The sequence below is a fragment of the Ovis aries genome, chromosome 2 (genome assembly GCF_016772045.2).
Source record: "Ovis aries strain OAR_USU_Benz2616 breed Rambouillet chromosome 2, ARS-UI_Ramb_v3.0, whole genome shotgun sequence".
Taxonomy (NCBI): Eukaryota; Metazoa; Chordata; class Mammalia; order Artiodactyla; family Bovidae; genus Ovis; species Ovis aries.
The window spans coordinates 120808990-120825850 of NC_056055.1; the positions used below are offsets into that span (position 1 = coordinate 120808990).

Sequence of the window (16861 nt, forward strand, 5' to 3'; positions counted from 1 at the left end):
CCTCTTCCATTTATTTTGTTTTGTTAGTTGTTAGACAATTTTCATGAATTGCTTTTTGGGACATTTTTGTACAATTTTCCTTTGACCTTCTAATTTTTAGTTGGGGAACAGTAAGGGAAACAATCTGGTTTTGATGGAATCCCAAATTTTTGTGTGTGTGTGTGTGTTCTAAATAAACTCAACTAGGTCATATGACTCATGTCCTTTCCATGGTCTCATTTATGTCTACAAACTTTCTAATTAATTTTATTTGATCATATATACATTTCTAATTATTTCTTTTAAAAAAACTGAACTATTTGCTAAGAAAGAGGTACTGTTTCAGGGTTTATTTGGTAAGATAACTTTGAAAGGTTTGTACAAATTTGCTCAATTTGCATACCAAAAATAAATACTTGAGCCCCTTGTGGTTTTCAAGGACAGCTGTTTTCTCTAGTTTCAGCTCTATGATTAAGCCTTAAGGAAGGGACGCAGGGTGATGAGAAATTCAATTGGTGCCTTTGGAAGATCTAACGGGCCTGCTGGGGATTTGTATGTTCTCCGTTTTTCTTTTCTTTATAGGTACAGTAATAAGAAAAACTTTACCAAAAAGGTGACACAAAAGTGTACAACACAACATATGTCAAAGGCAAGTTTTATTTGAATCAGTCTCGCGAGAATATTCTAACCTTTACCTTCTCACAAATGAAGTTTTGTTATAAAACCAAAGCACATATAAGCAAGATAAATTCTCTGTGAACTTAGCTATTTGACTTCATGTAAACATATTTAAGAATAAGTGTGCTCTGCTATTTTATTATAGGTTTATTTTATGTCAGCATTTTTTGCTGGCATTTTTAAGGTTTAATGTTTACTTGGAAAAGAGGGTCTCTGAATTCCTTTGAGACATGATCATTTATCTTGAAGTTATCGTGAAAATGCAGCAAGCCAGTAACGCTTTTGAAGAGAAGGATAAACCCCGTTTCCGCCCTGTAAATATGCTCTGAGTCCCTAGGAGTGTGAAAAGTTGAGAAATTAGAGAATGTTAGAACCATGCTTTTGCCTTGCATTCAGATTTATTATGAAGGGACAGAACTCTCCTCTGGTTACTCACTGGTAAAGAACTTTCCTGCCAATGCAGGGGACATGAGCTTGATCCCTGGGTCAGAAAAATTCCCTGGGGAAGGAAATGACTACCCACTCCAGTATTCTCACTTGGGAAATCCCATGGACAGAGGAGCCTGGTGGGCTACAGTCTATGGGGTTGCAGGAGAGTGGGACATGAGTTAGCAGCTAAACAACAGCAATAGAACTGTACACACAGATTTTGAGATGGTGGTATCTTCCTGACCCAGGGATTGAACTTGGGTCTCCATCATTGCAGGCAGATTCTGTACCATCTGAGGCACCAGTGAAGCTCACTTTGAGATGATAAACAGATACAGAGGCTGGGATAGTTTTGTGGTTTCTACTTTCCTTTTTAAAAGGACTCTGGCCAGCCAGATACCTCATGAACCTAGGAGCCATTGATTCAGTATTTATTTATAATTAGAATGTAAATAAAAGATGAAATATAGCTTTCTATGACTTTCTTAAGCTTTGGTTTATTTGGAGGACTTTCTTCCTTTTATGCCAAGAATAGCTAATGTTCAAGAACATTATTCCCAAAGTCAAAGATCAGTCTAGACCTATAATCATGTCACATCACAGTATGAAGTTTTAAATCTTCATTCATTAATTCACTGTAGATTAGACTGAGCTGTTTTAAACCAAATGCAGTTTATATAAGTAATCTTTTTAAAAATAAGCTAAAAATTCATGTCATATATGGTTAAGATATTTTCAAAATCTAGTGATTCTAAGAAAGAGACACATATTTTCCTAACCACCATGGATGTCAGGAAGTCATGAAAGAAGTGGCCAGCTTATCTTCAGGCATTTTCCTGTTTAACTCCTTTTATGTAGAAAAGATGAAAACTGGAGGCCTTTACCAGAGATCTAGGGGAGAATTAAAGAGGATTTACTGGAGAAACAGTTTTGTTTTGTTTTTTAATTTTTACAAAATTGCATCATACTGTTTACTCCTTAGCCTGCAAATGGTCCAAATTGTCTGAAGAATGAACAGGGCAGGTATCTGTGCTTAGTTCTTTGCCAAGTGTGGATTAGTTTTTAACCTCTCAACATTTACAACTATCTCCTCAATATCTGTCTCCTCCCATTCCTTGTACTATGTAGTACAAGTTTTATTTTGTTTTCAATTAGATACTGTGAATAAAACAAATGAAAAGCTAAATAGATAAATGAGGTGTGTGTGTTTGTGTATGTATATGAGAGAACATGGTTTAAGATGATTCTTTGCCAAAATCTGTGTTCAAACACTTCCTACATGTACTTAGCTATTTATTGCCAATTATTAAATTACACTCACATTAAACTTTAAAAATTATGTAAAAAAGTGAAGTGACAGGAAGCACTGGAAAAGAGCAACAATTTTAAATTAGTCCCAGGGCTACATTAATTTTTTTCAAGTGTTAGTAGACTTCACCATAAAATTCCTTGATTTTTTTCTTTCAAAATGTAGCCAAGAAGCTAACATCTTTCTTTGCTTTCTTTACAGGAAAGAACCAGTATCTGGATTATTTCCAGGCCATCCAGACAGCTATTTCAACTGGAACAAGTGACCTTTGGAACAGACTAGAACATAGCAGACTGGCCAGACAGAGGGGAGGGAGTAGTCAACTGGGAAGGGCCCCAGCATGTTCCTATGAAATGTCATTTGAAGTAAGAAGACAGTAAAAACCTAAGGATAAATAAATGAACTTAAAAATATTTAAAGCCAATGAAAATTGTATGACTACAACATGGGAATGAAGGAAAGACACACTTTGAATCTTTACCTATCATCCTTTTTTTTTTGTTTTGGAGCATAGTTGCCCAACAATGCTGTGTTAGTTTCTCTTGTACAACGAAGTGAATCAACTACAGTATTCCTATATCTCCTTTTGGGATTTCCTCCCCGTTTAGGTCACCACACAGCACAGAGTAGAATTCCCTGTGCTCTATGGCAGGTTCTCATTAGTTGTCTAGTTTATACACAGTGGTGTATGTATCTGAAACCCAATCTCCCAATCTCCCCCATTCCCTACTTTCACTCCGTGATGTCCATACATTTGTTCTCCATATCTGTGTCTCTATTTCTGCTTTGCAAATAGGTTCATCTGTACCATTTTTCTAGATTCCACATATGTGCATTAATATATGATCATTTGTTTTTCCCTTTCTGACTTACTTCAGTCTGTATGACAGTCTCCAGGTCTATCCATGTCTCTGCAAATGGCACAGTTTTGTTCCTTTCTATAGCTGGGTAGTATTCCATTGTATATATGTGCCGCATCTTTATTCATCCTTCTGCTGATGGACATTTAGGCAGCTTCCATGTCTTGGCTGTTACAAATAGTATCCTTCTTTAATTCACATGCTCAACAAATATAGTTCTCCACCTGCTGAGTACATGCAATGTCTCTTAACTATACAACATTAATCTTTGAATCTTCACAACCTCATTGAAACTATAATAATCAAATAATAAATACTATTAACATAATTAATATAAATAGTCAAATGTTTATCTCCCTTGACTGAACCAGATTTCCTTAGTCTATGAATCAATGGTGATTAATAAATGGTCATAGAGAATATCAAGGTTTTTATTTAGCAAATCATTGCTGCATAAGATAACAGTTAAAATTATGGTAAAGATTTTATCAGAGAGGACAAAGTGATTCTATTCTCCGAATATTTACTTGGAAGGCATATTGCTCTTTTCTTTCAGAGAGCACATGAAGTTTTAGCTTACATCATTAGCAAGAAACATGCTAAAGAATCATTAAACATTGAACACTTTATGAATAAAGTGTGTGTGGCACCAAAGAAGATACAAAACTCACATTTTTGGAGAATAAGTAGAAAAGTTAAAAAAATATGTTATTAAAAATTTATTTTAAATGTTTCCAAGAGAGTATTTTATTGATTTTTGCAAATATACTAGCAATGATAAGTTAATAAACCATGATTTATGGAGAAAATGCCATGAGATTTCAGAACGTCTTTAGCAGAGAATTTCACTAGGCCCAGCATATGCTGGGGAATTCTTTTAAGAAGATAGCTTCTACAGCTTCTAGCCAGACTCTCTTTAATGAGAACACCAACACTTAAAAGTCTAATGCAAGTTCCAAATTGCCTATAGAGCTGCTTGCAAACTGGAAATGTTTGGCTCAATGAATTCTGAGTGTGCATCTGAATAAACTCTAAAAATATGGCTAAATTAGCAAAGTTTTAGTTAAGTAGCTGCAGTGATACTATCGGGCTTCCCCAGTAGTTCAGCTATAAAGAATCCTCCTGCAGTGCAGGATACATAGATTTGATCCCTGGGTAAGGAAGATTCCCTGGAGGAGGAAATAGCAACCGACTCCAGTACTCTTGCCTGAAAAATCCCATGGACAGATGAGTCCGGTGGGCTAGTCCACAGGGTCGCAAAGAGCTAGATATGACTAGGTGTGACAAGTGAGTGAGTGGTACTGTTAGCTCACACAAAACCCAATGTTTTTGATATAGAAATAAGAAGTTCAGCTATTTTAATTTATCATGTAGTGTCAGAAAATTCTAAAATGAGCTTTTAAACTCCTTATTTTGTACATTATTTAACTATGATTTTAGAAGTAGTGGGTCTTAGGACTCATGAACTAGAGTGGAAAGAAATGGATTCAGAGAAAGGTAGTATCTTCTGCTAGTGGTATCCTCTGCTAGTAGTAATATCTTCTTCTAGGTGGTGCCAGTGGTAAAAAACTGCCTGCCAATGTAGGAGGCACAAGACACACAGGTGTGATACCTGGGTCTGGAAGACTGCCTGGAGGAGGAAATGTCAATCCATGCCAGTGTTCTTGCTTGAGAATCCCATGATCAGAGGAGCCTAGAGGGCTATGGTCCATGGGGTCACAAAGAATCGGACATGACTGAAGCAGCTTAGCACAAAACAGCATAATATCTTCTGCTATTTAATAATACCCATTTTCACAAAAATTAATGAGGTTAATCAAGACCTTCTAGAAGTAACACCCCAAAGAGATCTCCTTTTCATTATAGGGGACTGGAATGCAAAAGTAGGAAGTCAAGAGATACCTGGAGTAACAGGAAAATTTGGCCTTGGGGTACAAAACAAAGCAGGTAAAAGGCTAACAGAGTTTTGGCAAAAGAACACACTGGTCATAGCAAATACCCTGTCCAACAACACAAGAGAAGACTCTACATACGGACATCACCAGATGGTCAATATAGAAATCAGATTGATCACATTTTTTTTGCAGCCAAAGATGGAGAAGCTCTATACAGTCAGCAAAAACAAGACCAGGAGCTGACTGTGGCTCAGATTATGACTCCTTATTGTCAAATTCAGACTTAGATTGACCTAAATCAAATCCCTTATGATTATACAGTGGAAGTGACAAGTAGATTCAAGGGACTAGATCTGACAGAGTGCCTGAAGAACTATGGATGGAGGTTCATGACACTGTATATGAGGCAGTGATCAAAACCATCCCCATGGAAAAGAAATGCAAAAAAGCAAAATGGTTGTCTGAGGAGGCCTTACAAATAGCTGAGAAAAGAAGAGGAGCAAAAGGTAAAGGAGAAAAGGAAGATATACCCATTTGAATGCAGAGTTCCAAAGAAAAACAAGGAGAAGAATGCCTTCTTCAGTGGTCAATGCAAATAAATAGAAGACAACAATAGAATGGGAAAGACTAGAGATCTCGTCCAGAAAATTAGAGATACCAAGGGAACATTTCATGTGAAGATGGGGCAGAATTACGGACCAAAATGGTATGGACCTAACAGAAGCAAAAGATATAAGAAGAGGTGGCAAGAATACACAGAACTATACAAAAAAGATCTTCATGACCCAGATACCCATCATGGTATGATCACTCGTCTAGAGCCAGACATGCTGGAATGTGAACTCAAGTGGGCCCTAGGAAGCATCACTACAAACAAAGCTAGTGGAGGTGATGGAATTCCAGTTGAGCTATTTCAAATCCTGAAAGGTGATGCTGTGAAAGTGCTGCACTCAATATGCCAGCAAATTTGGAAAACTCAGCAGTGGCCACAGGATTGGAAAAGGTGTTTTCATTCCAATCCCAAAGAAAGGCAATGCAAAAGAATGCTCAAACTACTGCACAAGTGCACTCATCTCACACACTAGCAAAGTAATGCTCAAAATTCTCCAAGCCAGGCTTCAACAGTATGTGAATCATGAACTTCAAGATGTTCAAGCTGGATTTCTAAAAGACAGGAACCAGAGATCAACTTGCCAACATCCATTGGATCATCAAAAAAGCCAGAGAGTTCCAAAAAGACATCTACTTCTGCTTTATTAAAGATTACAAAGCCTTTGACTCTGTGGGTCACAATGAACTGGAAAATTCTTCAAGAGGTGGGGACACCAGACCACCTGATCTGCCTCCTGAGAAATCTGTATGCAGATCAACAAACAAAAGGCAGAACTGGGACAGTCAATTCATAGGCAGGTTGATAAGAGTTCTGGGGTTCCTGAGGAGAAGAGAGGAGTCTGGGCTTCTCAAGGAGGAGGAAAGGATAAAATCAGTCTTTAGAAAAAGCTATTACAGCTGCCTCAGACTGTATTTATGGTAGAGAATATAAGGAGGAAAATAAGAGGCAAAAAAGAACCAGGCAAAAGACTGAAGTCCCAACAATGGCTATTAGATCTGCTTTGAAATAACCTGAGGAAAATGCCCAGAAGGACCCAAGTGAAAAGAGAGGGACTTGTTATTACTGTGGTAAGGAGGGGCATCTCAAGCGGGACTGCCCTCAGGCATCTAAGCCACCCCTGGCTCCAGGTCCAGTCTTCAAAGACCACCCTGGGAAAGATACTGCCCTCTGAGGTGTAGGCCCCAGGGGTCGAACTCTCAAGACAATCTGGACTGAAAGTGCCTGGGAGTCCCCACACAAGCTCCCGTCCTAATTACATCTGAGGAACCTGGAGTATTAATAACCATGGAGGGCAAATCAGTTGATTTCTTTTGGACATTGAGGCAATTCTTTGCTCACTAATGCCACTGGTCTGCTTTTTCCTCCTGATCCACTACCATAATGGGGCTGCTTGGACTAGCCAGATATTTTTCAATCATTGATTTGAAGAATGTTTTCTAGAGTTAAACCTATATTAGATCATCTTCTACCTATGACTTTAAGACAATTGAAAGGATTCTTAGGAATTACAGGCTACTGCCAGATTTGGATTCCAGGTTATGGGAACTTGCCTGGCCTTTATATAAACTTATAACTGATGCCCACTCTCACCACTACAACGCAACATAGTTCTGGAAGTTTTGGCCACAGCAATCAGAGCAGAAAAAGAAATAAAAGGAATTCAGATTGGAAAAGAAGTAAAACACTCACTGTTTGCAGATGACATGATCCTCTATATAGAAAATCCTAAAGACTCCACCAGAAAATTACTAGAACTAATTAATGAATACAGCACAGTTGTAGGATATAAAATTAACACACAGAAATCCCTTGCATTCCTATATACTAACAATGAGAAAACAGAAAGAGAAATTAAGAGGAAAATTCCATTCACCATTGCAATGAAAAGAATAAAATACTTAGGAATAAATCTACCTAAAGAAACCAAAGACCTATATGTAGAAAACTATAAAACACTGATGAAAGAAATCAGAGATGACACAAATAGATGGAGAAATATACCATGTTCATGGATTGGGAGAATCAATATAGTGAAAATGAGTATACTACCCAAAGCAATCTATAAATTCAATGCAATCCCTATCAAGCTACCAATGGTATTTTTCAGAGAATTAGAACAAATAATTTCACAATTTGTATGGAATTACAAAAAAAACTCAAATAGCCAAAGCAATCTTGAGAAAGAAGAATGGAACTGGACAAATCAACTTCCTGACTTCAGGCTATAGTACATAGCAACAGTCATCAAGGCAGTATGGTACTGGCACAAAGACAGAAACATAGGTCAATGGAACAAAATAGAAAGCCCAGAGATAAATCCACGCACCTATGGACACCTTATTTTTGACAAAGGAGGCAAGATAAAATAGAGAAAAGACAATCTCTTTAACAAGTGGTGCTGGGAAAACTGGTCAATCACTTGTAAAAGAATGAAACTAGAACCAGAAACCATAAAACTCCTAGAGGAAAACATAGGCAAAACACTCTGACATAAATCACAGCAAGATCCTCTATGACCCACCTCCCAGAGGAACGGAAATAAAAGAAAAAATAAACAAATGGGACCTAATTTAACTTAAAAGCTTTTGCACAATGAAGGAAACTATAAGCAAAGTGAAAAGACAGCCTTCAGAATGGGAGAAAATAATAGCAAATGAAGCAACTGACAAAGAATTAATCTCAAAAATATACAAGCAGCTCCTGTAGCTCAATTTCAGAAAAATAAGCGACTCAATGAAAAAATGGGCCAAAGAACTAAACAGACATTTCTCCAAAGAAGACATACAGATGGCTAACAAACACATAAAAGGAAGCTCAACATCACTCATTATCAGAGAAATGCAAATCAAAACCACAATGAAGTACCATCTCACGCTAGTCAGAATGACTGTTATGAAAAAGTCTACAAACAGTAAATACTGGAGAGAGTGTGGAAAAAGGAAGCCTCTTACACTGTTGGTGGGAATGCAAACTAGAACAAAGTTAGTGGAGGTGATGAAACTCCAGTTGAGCTATTTCAAATCCTAAAAGATGATGCTATGAGAGATGCTGCACTCAATATGTCAGCAAATTTGGAAAATTCAGTAGTGGTCACAGGACTGGAAAAGGTCAGTTTTCATTCCAATCCCAAAGTAAGGCAATGCCAAAGAATGCTCAAACTACTTCACAGTTCCACTCATCTCACACGCTAGCAAAGTAGTGTTCAAAATTCTCCAAGCCAGGCTTCAGCAATACATGAACCATGAATTCAGATGTTCAAGCTGGTTTTAGAAAAGGCAGAGGAACCAGAGATCAAACTGCCAACATCCGCTGGATCATCAAAAAAGCAAGACAGTTCCAGAAAAACATCTATTTCTGCTTTAATGACTATGCCAAAGTCTTTGATTTGGTGGATCACATTAAACTGGAAAATTCTGAAAGAGATGGGAATACCAGACCACCTAACCTGCCTCTTGAGAAACCTGTATACAGGTCAGGAAGCAACAGTTAGAAATGGACATGGAACAACTAACTGGTTCCAAATAGGAAAAGGAGTATGGCAAGGCTGTATATTGTCACCCTGCTTATTTAACTTATATGCAGAGTACATCATGAGAAACACTGGGCTGAAGGAAGCACAAGCTGGAATCAAGATTGCCAGGAGAAATATTAATAGCCTCAGATATGCAAAGGCAGAAAGTGAAGAACTAAAGAGGCTCTCGATGAAAGTGAAAGAAGAGAGTGAAAGAGTTGGCTTAAAGCTCAACATTCAGAAAACTAAGATCATGGCATCCAGTCCCATCAATTCATGGCAAATAGATGGGGAAACAGTGGAAACAATGGCTGACTTTATTTTTCTGGGCTCCAAAATCACTGCAGATGGTGATTGCAGCCATGAAATTGAAAGACTCTTGCTCCTTGGAAGAAAAATTATGGCCAACCTAGACAGCATATTAAAAATCAGAGAAATTACTTTATAAACAAAGGTTCATGTAGTCAAGGCTATGGTTTTTCCAGTAGTCATGTATGGTTGTGAGCTTTGGAGTATAAAGAAAGCTGAGCACAGAAGAATTGACGCTTTTGAACTGTGGTGTTGGAGAAGACTCTTGAGGGTCCCTTGGACTGCAAGGAGATCCAACCAGTCCATCCTTGAGATCAGTCCTGAGTGTTCATTGGAAGGAATGATGTTGAAGCTGAAACTCCAATACTTTGGCCACCTGACGTGAAGAGTTGACTTACTGGAAAAGACCCTGATGCTGGGAAAGATTGGGGGCAGGAGGAGAAAGGGATGACAGAGGATGAGATGGTTGAATGGCATCACCAACTCAATGGACATGAGTTTGAGTAAGCTCTGGGAGTTGGTGATGGACAGGCAGGCCTGGTGTACTGCGGTTCATGGGGTCACAAATACTCGGGCACGACTGTGCGACTGAACTGAACTGAAGTGAATGACTATTTTGCCTTACACCTGTAACTGTATGATGGGATTTGTTTCTAACTTTCTGAAAGCTTTTAAGTTATCAATGGTTGTTCAAGCTCCTATGAGTCCCACAACCTCCTCCAACTATTATTTGGGGCCCCTGGATCAGAGACCCTCAATATGAGGGTTAGGATAACATGTTGATTCAACAATTTAGGGACCACATGCCTAAACAGCAGGAAGTAGTTATGGAATGAAAATGATGCTCCTTTCCCTTGGCAACATAATTCTTTTGAAAGAAAAGGGGGGAATGAGAGTAAATTCCTATGCAGGTTGATAAGGAGTCTGGAGTCCCCGAGGAGGAGAGAGGGGTCTGGGGTTCTTAAAGAAGAAGAAAGGACAAACGTTTTATTTTTTTTCTCTACAGTCCTTAGTCTTAGTCACGTAAGATTTTTTTTTTTTCTTTAAGCCCAGAATTGCTGCTGCTGCTAAGTTGCTTCAGTCATGTCCAACTCTGTCCTACCCCACAGAAGGCAGCCCACCAGGCTCCATGGTCCCTGGGATTCTCCAGGCAAGAATACTGGAGTGGGTTGCCATTTCCTTCTCCAATGCATGAAAGTGAAAAGTGAAAGTGAAGTCACTCAGTCGTGTCTGACTCACAGCGACCCCAGGGACTGCAGCCTGCCAGGCTCCTCAGTCCATGGGATTTTCCAGGCAAAAGTACTGGAGTGGGGTGCCATTGCCTTCTCCCTAGAAATGATGATTACACAACAAACAACTCAGTTTAAGCTCTGTACTATGGTATGAAATTAAAAGATGCTTACTCCTTAGAAGAAAAGTTATGACCAAACTTGATAGCATATTCAAAAGCAGAGACATTACTTTGCCGACTAAGGTCCGTCTAGTCAAGGCTATGGTTTTTCTTGTGGTCATGTATGGATGTGAGAGTTGGACTGTGAAGAAGGCTGAGCGCCGAAGAATTGATGCTTTTGAACTGTGGTGTTGGAGAAGACTCTTGAGAGTCCCTTGGACTGCAAGGAGATCCAACCAGTCCATCCTAAAGGAGATCAGCTCTGGGATTTCTTTGGAAGGGATGATACTAAAGCTGAAACTTTAGTTTCCAGTACTTTGGCCACCTCATGCGAAGTTGACTCATTGGAAAAGACTTTGATGCTGGGAGGGATTGGGGGCAGAAGAAGGGGATGACAGAGGATGAGATGGCTGGATGGCATCACTGACTCGATAGACGTGAGTCTGAGTGAACTCCGGGAGTTGGTGATGGACAGGGAGGCCTGGCGTGCTGCGATTCATGGGGTCGCAAAGAGTCGAACACCACTGAGTGACTGAACTGAACTGAACTGAGGGCTTATATAACAACAATGTATCATCCTTGAGGACAGTTTCTCCTTCCTGAAAACCTTCTGACTAATCCTGATATTTTAGAATGTATACTACGGGAGTGGGTCTGGTCAGATCTTCCTATTGCTAAATTCTAATCCTGTTATCCTAAAATGTAAATTGTGGGAGTGGGTCTCGTAAAATTTTCACAAACTTGAGACATTCTTTTGATTTCTGGTTATAATTAATTAAAAAGTATATAACTCTCTTGCTAAGACTAGTGAAGGGGGCACTCTCCACCCCCTTCTGATGTCTATGTCAGAAGCTTTCTCAGTCCCTTTCTCACTTTAATAAAATTCCACTATACAAAAGCTCTTGGGTGATAAAGACTGGTCCCTGGTCCCAAAGTTAAATCTTCTTCTTTGGAGATCACGAATCCGACATCGTTTAGGTGGACTCCAGGAGTTGGTGATGGACAGGGAGGCCTGGCCTGCTGTGGTTCATGGGGTCGCAAAGAGGCAGAAAAGACAGAGCGACTGAATGAACTGAATTTGAAAGTAAAGAAATAGATGATAAATTATTAAGAGGTGGTCTCACTAGAGTAAAGGAATACCATTTCAGATGAATTCCAAAGAAATATCTTTAGAGGAACAGAATTTTATAAGTGGGTTACATTCAGACCTTAATAATAAAGGTTAATATATGGAACAAAGGTATGTAACTAAGTCTGTGTAAAATTTATGAGATGGGTGTTAGAGGGAGAAGTTCTTGAGATATTTGTCTGAGGTTATCTAGGAAGGAGAAGACAATGAAATTAGGTGCTTCTTGGATGAGTCACAGGTGGCTGAGGGCATACTAGCCATACCCATATCAACAGTGTGTTAGCCGCCCCAAAAGAGTGTAGCTTGGGTGGAGTCTGGGATTTAGTTGTCAAAACTGAGTCCAAGATTCTTCAAGTAATTTAACAGAGGCTGAAACCCAAAATCATGAATAAATATTGAATTTGGAACTATAGATGGAAACACTGGAACAGAAAAATTATTAACAGCCAGGTTTTTTTTCATGGTTATGTTGCTGCTAAGTCACTTCAGTTGTGTCTGACTCTGTGTAACCCCATAGACAGCAGCCCACCAGGCTCCCCATCCCTGGGATTCTCCAGACAAGAACACTGAAGTGGGTTGCCATTTCCTTCTCCAATGCATGAAAGTGAAAAGTGAAAGTGAAATTGCTCAGTCGTGTCTGACTCTTAGCAACCCCATGGACTGCAGCCCACCAGGCTCCTCCGTCCATGGGATTTTCCAGGCAAGAGTACTGGAGTGGGGTGCCATTGCCTTCTCCATGGTTATGTTAAGTAACATCAAAAAGAGCAAAAATAGAAGTCAGTATTTAGAAATGTAACAGCACAAAATCTATCAGAAATTCTATCTGAAAGTGAAGTCCCATAAAGTGACTAAAACTAAAAAAATCAAATACACAATATAACAAGAAAAGATGAAGAAAATTATTCTTATTGGCCTGTCTTCATAAGTCTCACCCTAGATTTCTAACATGATAGACACTGGCCAGTACTAGGAACCCAAATTTAAGCATAGCTAAATATTAATATTTGTGTCACATTGTACTTTAATACATATAAGTTTTCATTTACTAATTCATATAAATATCTTAGTTTTCCTTTAGGACAATAAACTAACCTAAGGCAGGGATCTGGTCATCTTCTGTTTAACAATGTCTGCTAGAAACTTCAGAGAAGGCAATGGCATCCCACTCCAGTACTCTTGCCTAGAAAATCCCATGGACGAGGAGCCTGGCAGGCTGAAGTCCATGGGGTCGCTAAGAGTCAGACACGACTGAGTGACTTCACTTTCACTTTTCACTTTCATGCATTGGAGAAGGAAATGGCAACCCACTCCAGTGTTCTTGCCTGGAGAATCCCAGGGACGGGGGAGCCTGATGGGCTGACATCTGTGGGGTCACACAGGGTCGGACACGACTGAAGCAACTTAGCAGTAGCAGCAGCAGCAGCAGCTAGAAACTTACCAAATGTTTTCTTATCCACCTAATACATGTTATTCACATGGAGTAATAAACTAATTTTATTGAACAGATGGATAAAGTGCTCATTGTTGTGCTAAGGCTGTGCACGTGTCCTGTGTACCATTAAAATACTTAACATTGTGTTTTAAATAGGTTTAAAACTTTACGACATTCTAATTGGCCACAACTTAAATTCTATTATCAGGTCCACCTTTATAAGACTGTCAGCCAACATACCCTTTGTATTACTAGGATAAAAAGGCTCTCCGTTCTGAAAAGAGATATTTATATAACACAGTTATTATACCAGACACTTCTGGTAAAAGGAAGCAAACTCTGACCTCTCTCACCAACAAGATGAAGTCTCCTGTTTTCACAACGGAATGATGTTCGATCATAAAGCTAGAATGTGTGCGGGCTGTAAGAAATTTCTGCTTCCTTCTTTCCCTTTCTGTCTTTCTTTTGACACCAATTTACAGCCAGTAAAATCTGGCATGAGATTAGCTTCAGAATGTTTCTAAATGAATTAGAGATTAGTTAATGAGTTATAATATATACAAATATAAATTATACAATTTAATTTATTTAAAATCATTTATTCTCAGCAAAATCAAACATATCATTGAGTTTACATAGAAATACAATTTGCAACTGGATCTTCATAAAAATGCACTGGTGAAATAAAATGTTTATAATAATGACCAATTATATATACTATTTAATCATGCCGTAGCAGGATTGATTACCTTTAAAAATCGGTAAAGGAACATTTTAAATGTGCAAAGTACTCTATTGTGTTGCCATTGATAATAAATTGCCACTAAATATATACCTATTACATAAAGCTTTTTAAAGTACAATAAAAATACAAATTCTATCTGTTAAAAAAAGCCATTGATAGGGCTTCTAAACATCCTCATTATACAAATTCCAAAATACTATATGACAAACAAAATTATAAAGACTCTTCTTTATGAAACATATACTACCCTCTAATTAAAGTACAACTGAACAGATAACAGAAAACAAACAGGAAGGCTTATATAGACCATAGAATATTATGAAGATACATACAAATATAATATTGCATAAGCATATTTGATTTCTGTTCCTAGTGAAAATGTACCTTTAGCACATGAAGAAAATTTCCATGACTAAAAGAAAAGAAAAATTTTTGAGATCTACCTTCTATCTAAGCTCACATTTTCATTAATTTAATTTACTTTTCTTATAATGAGATAAACCAAATTATATATCTGACCATAAATTTTTGCTACACTCTGTATAAATTAGAGTCTGTTACATAACGGGTGAAGATGTAGAAAACATTTTTTTTTTTTTTTAAAAGCTGAAGTTCACCAGCATAAGAATCAGGTGCAAGAAAATGTTATTGTTCAGGATAAAGACTAAACTGAACAGAAATTTCATTCATTTCAAAAATGAGATCCTGACTTTAACAGAAAAAACATTAAATTTGCTAAATAATATTGATAATTCATAAAGAAAAGGTGCCATAGATTTTTTAAAGTATCAGAATTAATGGGCTATCACAAAATAAACCTTGGTGAGAAAATATTTTAATCAATGGAGAAATATAAGAAGAATAGTCGTATTCAGTGAGAAAAAATTTATTTGGTAAAGTAAATATGGGTAATAGATGCTGCAACTACAGGCAGTATATAGTCCAAATCATTTTTAGGAAACATCAGATCAAATGACATTTAGATGTTTAGTAATGTAACTTATCTTGATAGGAACTACATTTTAAGTCCTTTGTGAATAGCAAGCTTTTATTGTTCCACAATCTTTATGGATGAAATAAAATATTTAGAGTATAGCTGATAATAATAGCTAACATTATTACCTTGAACTTAATAATAACAACTCTAAACACATTTAGTTTAATTATTGAAATTTATATTTCTGTTATTTTACCTGTTAAAAATGATATGGTGGTGTTATATTCAATGTTCACATTTTCCTAATAATATGAACAACATTTGATACATAAAATGATATCTGTCTAATGAATGGTAACATGTTTATTGGTTTGAATATAGAACATATTTAGTTTGGCATTGGTATATCTCTTAGGATTCTGAAAAGTATCTTTTAGGTATGACTTTTGAGAAATTAATAATAAACTAGCAGCCTAGAGAATGAGCATAATTAGGCAGATATTTGGATAATCTGTCTTTCAATTATAAATTCTACAAACAAACTGAAAGGAACACAAAAGTATGATTTAATTTACAGTGAATTTTTAAAGCAAAATGTTACAGATCAACAGTGAATACATTAGGAAATTTTACTGAAATAATTCGCAAAAAGTTAAGAGACTCAAAAATATATTGGCACATTTATAATATCTGACATAAGTAATAATGACTGATATATATATATATATATACGTATACCAAACAATTTTAACAGATTCAGGACCTCTTGTTCTTTACATCAGCACCTGCTGTCTAAAGGGTCGAGACAAAATACTGTGCCTTCAAGAGTTAGTCCCATTTTGAACCCCTCCTGTAAAACAAAGTAAAATCATTAAAATAGGAAACGTTCATAGATAGAAAATAAATCTGTAAATGAAAAAGACTATGAAAAAAGTTGAAATCTTCATGCTTTGATCAAAAAGAAATAATTATATGTCAAATGCTGACTTGTCAAATTTGTATCAAGTGCTTTTATATCCATCAACATTTTAAATGTTTTAAATATACATGAGGTTAGCATCCGTAAGCTAGCTAGACAGCATATTAAAAACATATGACCAACCTGGACAGCATATTAAAAAGCAGAGACATTACTCTGCCAACAAAGGTCCGTCTAGTCAAAGCTATGGTTTTTCCAGTAGTCATCTATGATGTGAGAGCTGGATTATAAAAAAAGCTGAGCACAGAAGAATTGATACTTTTGAACTCTGGTGTTGGAGAAGACTCTTGAGAGTCTCTTGGACTGCAAGGAGATCCAACCAGTCCATCCTAAAGGAAATCAATCCTGAATATTCATTGGAAGCTGAAGCTCCAATACGTTGACCACCTGATGCTAACTGACTCCTTGGCAAAGACCCTGATGCTGGGCAAGATTGAAGGTGGGAGAAGAAGGGGATGACAGAGGATGAGATGGTTGGATGGCATCACCAACTCTATGGACATGAGTTTGAGTAGGCTCCGGGAGTTGGTGATGGACAGGGAAGCCTGGCTTGCTGCAGTCCATGGGGTCACAAAGAGTCGGACACGACTGAGCGACTGAACTGAACTGAGCATCCATAAGAGACAGAAGAAAACAGAACGATGTGGAATTAACTTTAAGACTTAA

The 16861-nt window shown here is 37.6% G+C and overlaps 1 protein-coding gene across 21 annotated transcripts in view; it reads right to left on the minus strand.

Annotated features, from left to right (window-relative positions):
- Positions 1-14117: 14117 nt before the first annotated feature.
- The window catches only part of GULP1 (GULP PTB domain containing engulfment adaptor 1), a 328660-nt gene continuing 325916 nt past the window's right edge, over positions 14118-16861 (minus strand). For all 21 annotated transcript variants that reach the window (XM_042243642.2, XM_060409645.1, XM_012131476.4 and 18 more), the window contains one exon: positions 14118-16066. In XM_042243642.2, coding sequence (XP_042099576.1) covers positions 15995-16066 — 72 coding nt within the window. In that variant the 3' untranslated portion in view covers positions 14118-15994. The remainder of the gene's footprint in view (positions 16067-16861) is intronic.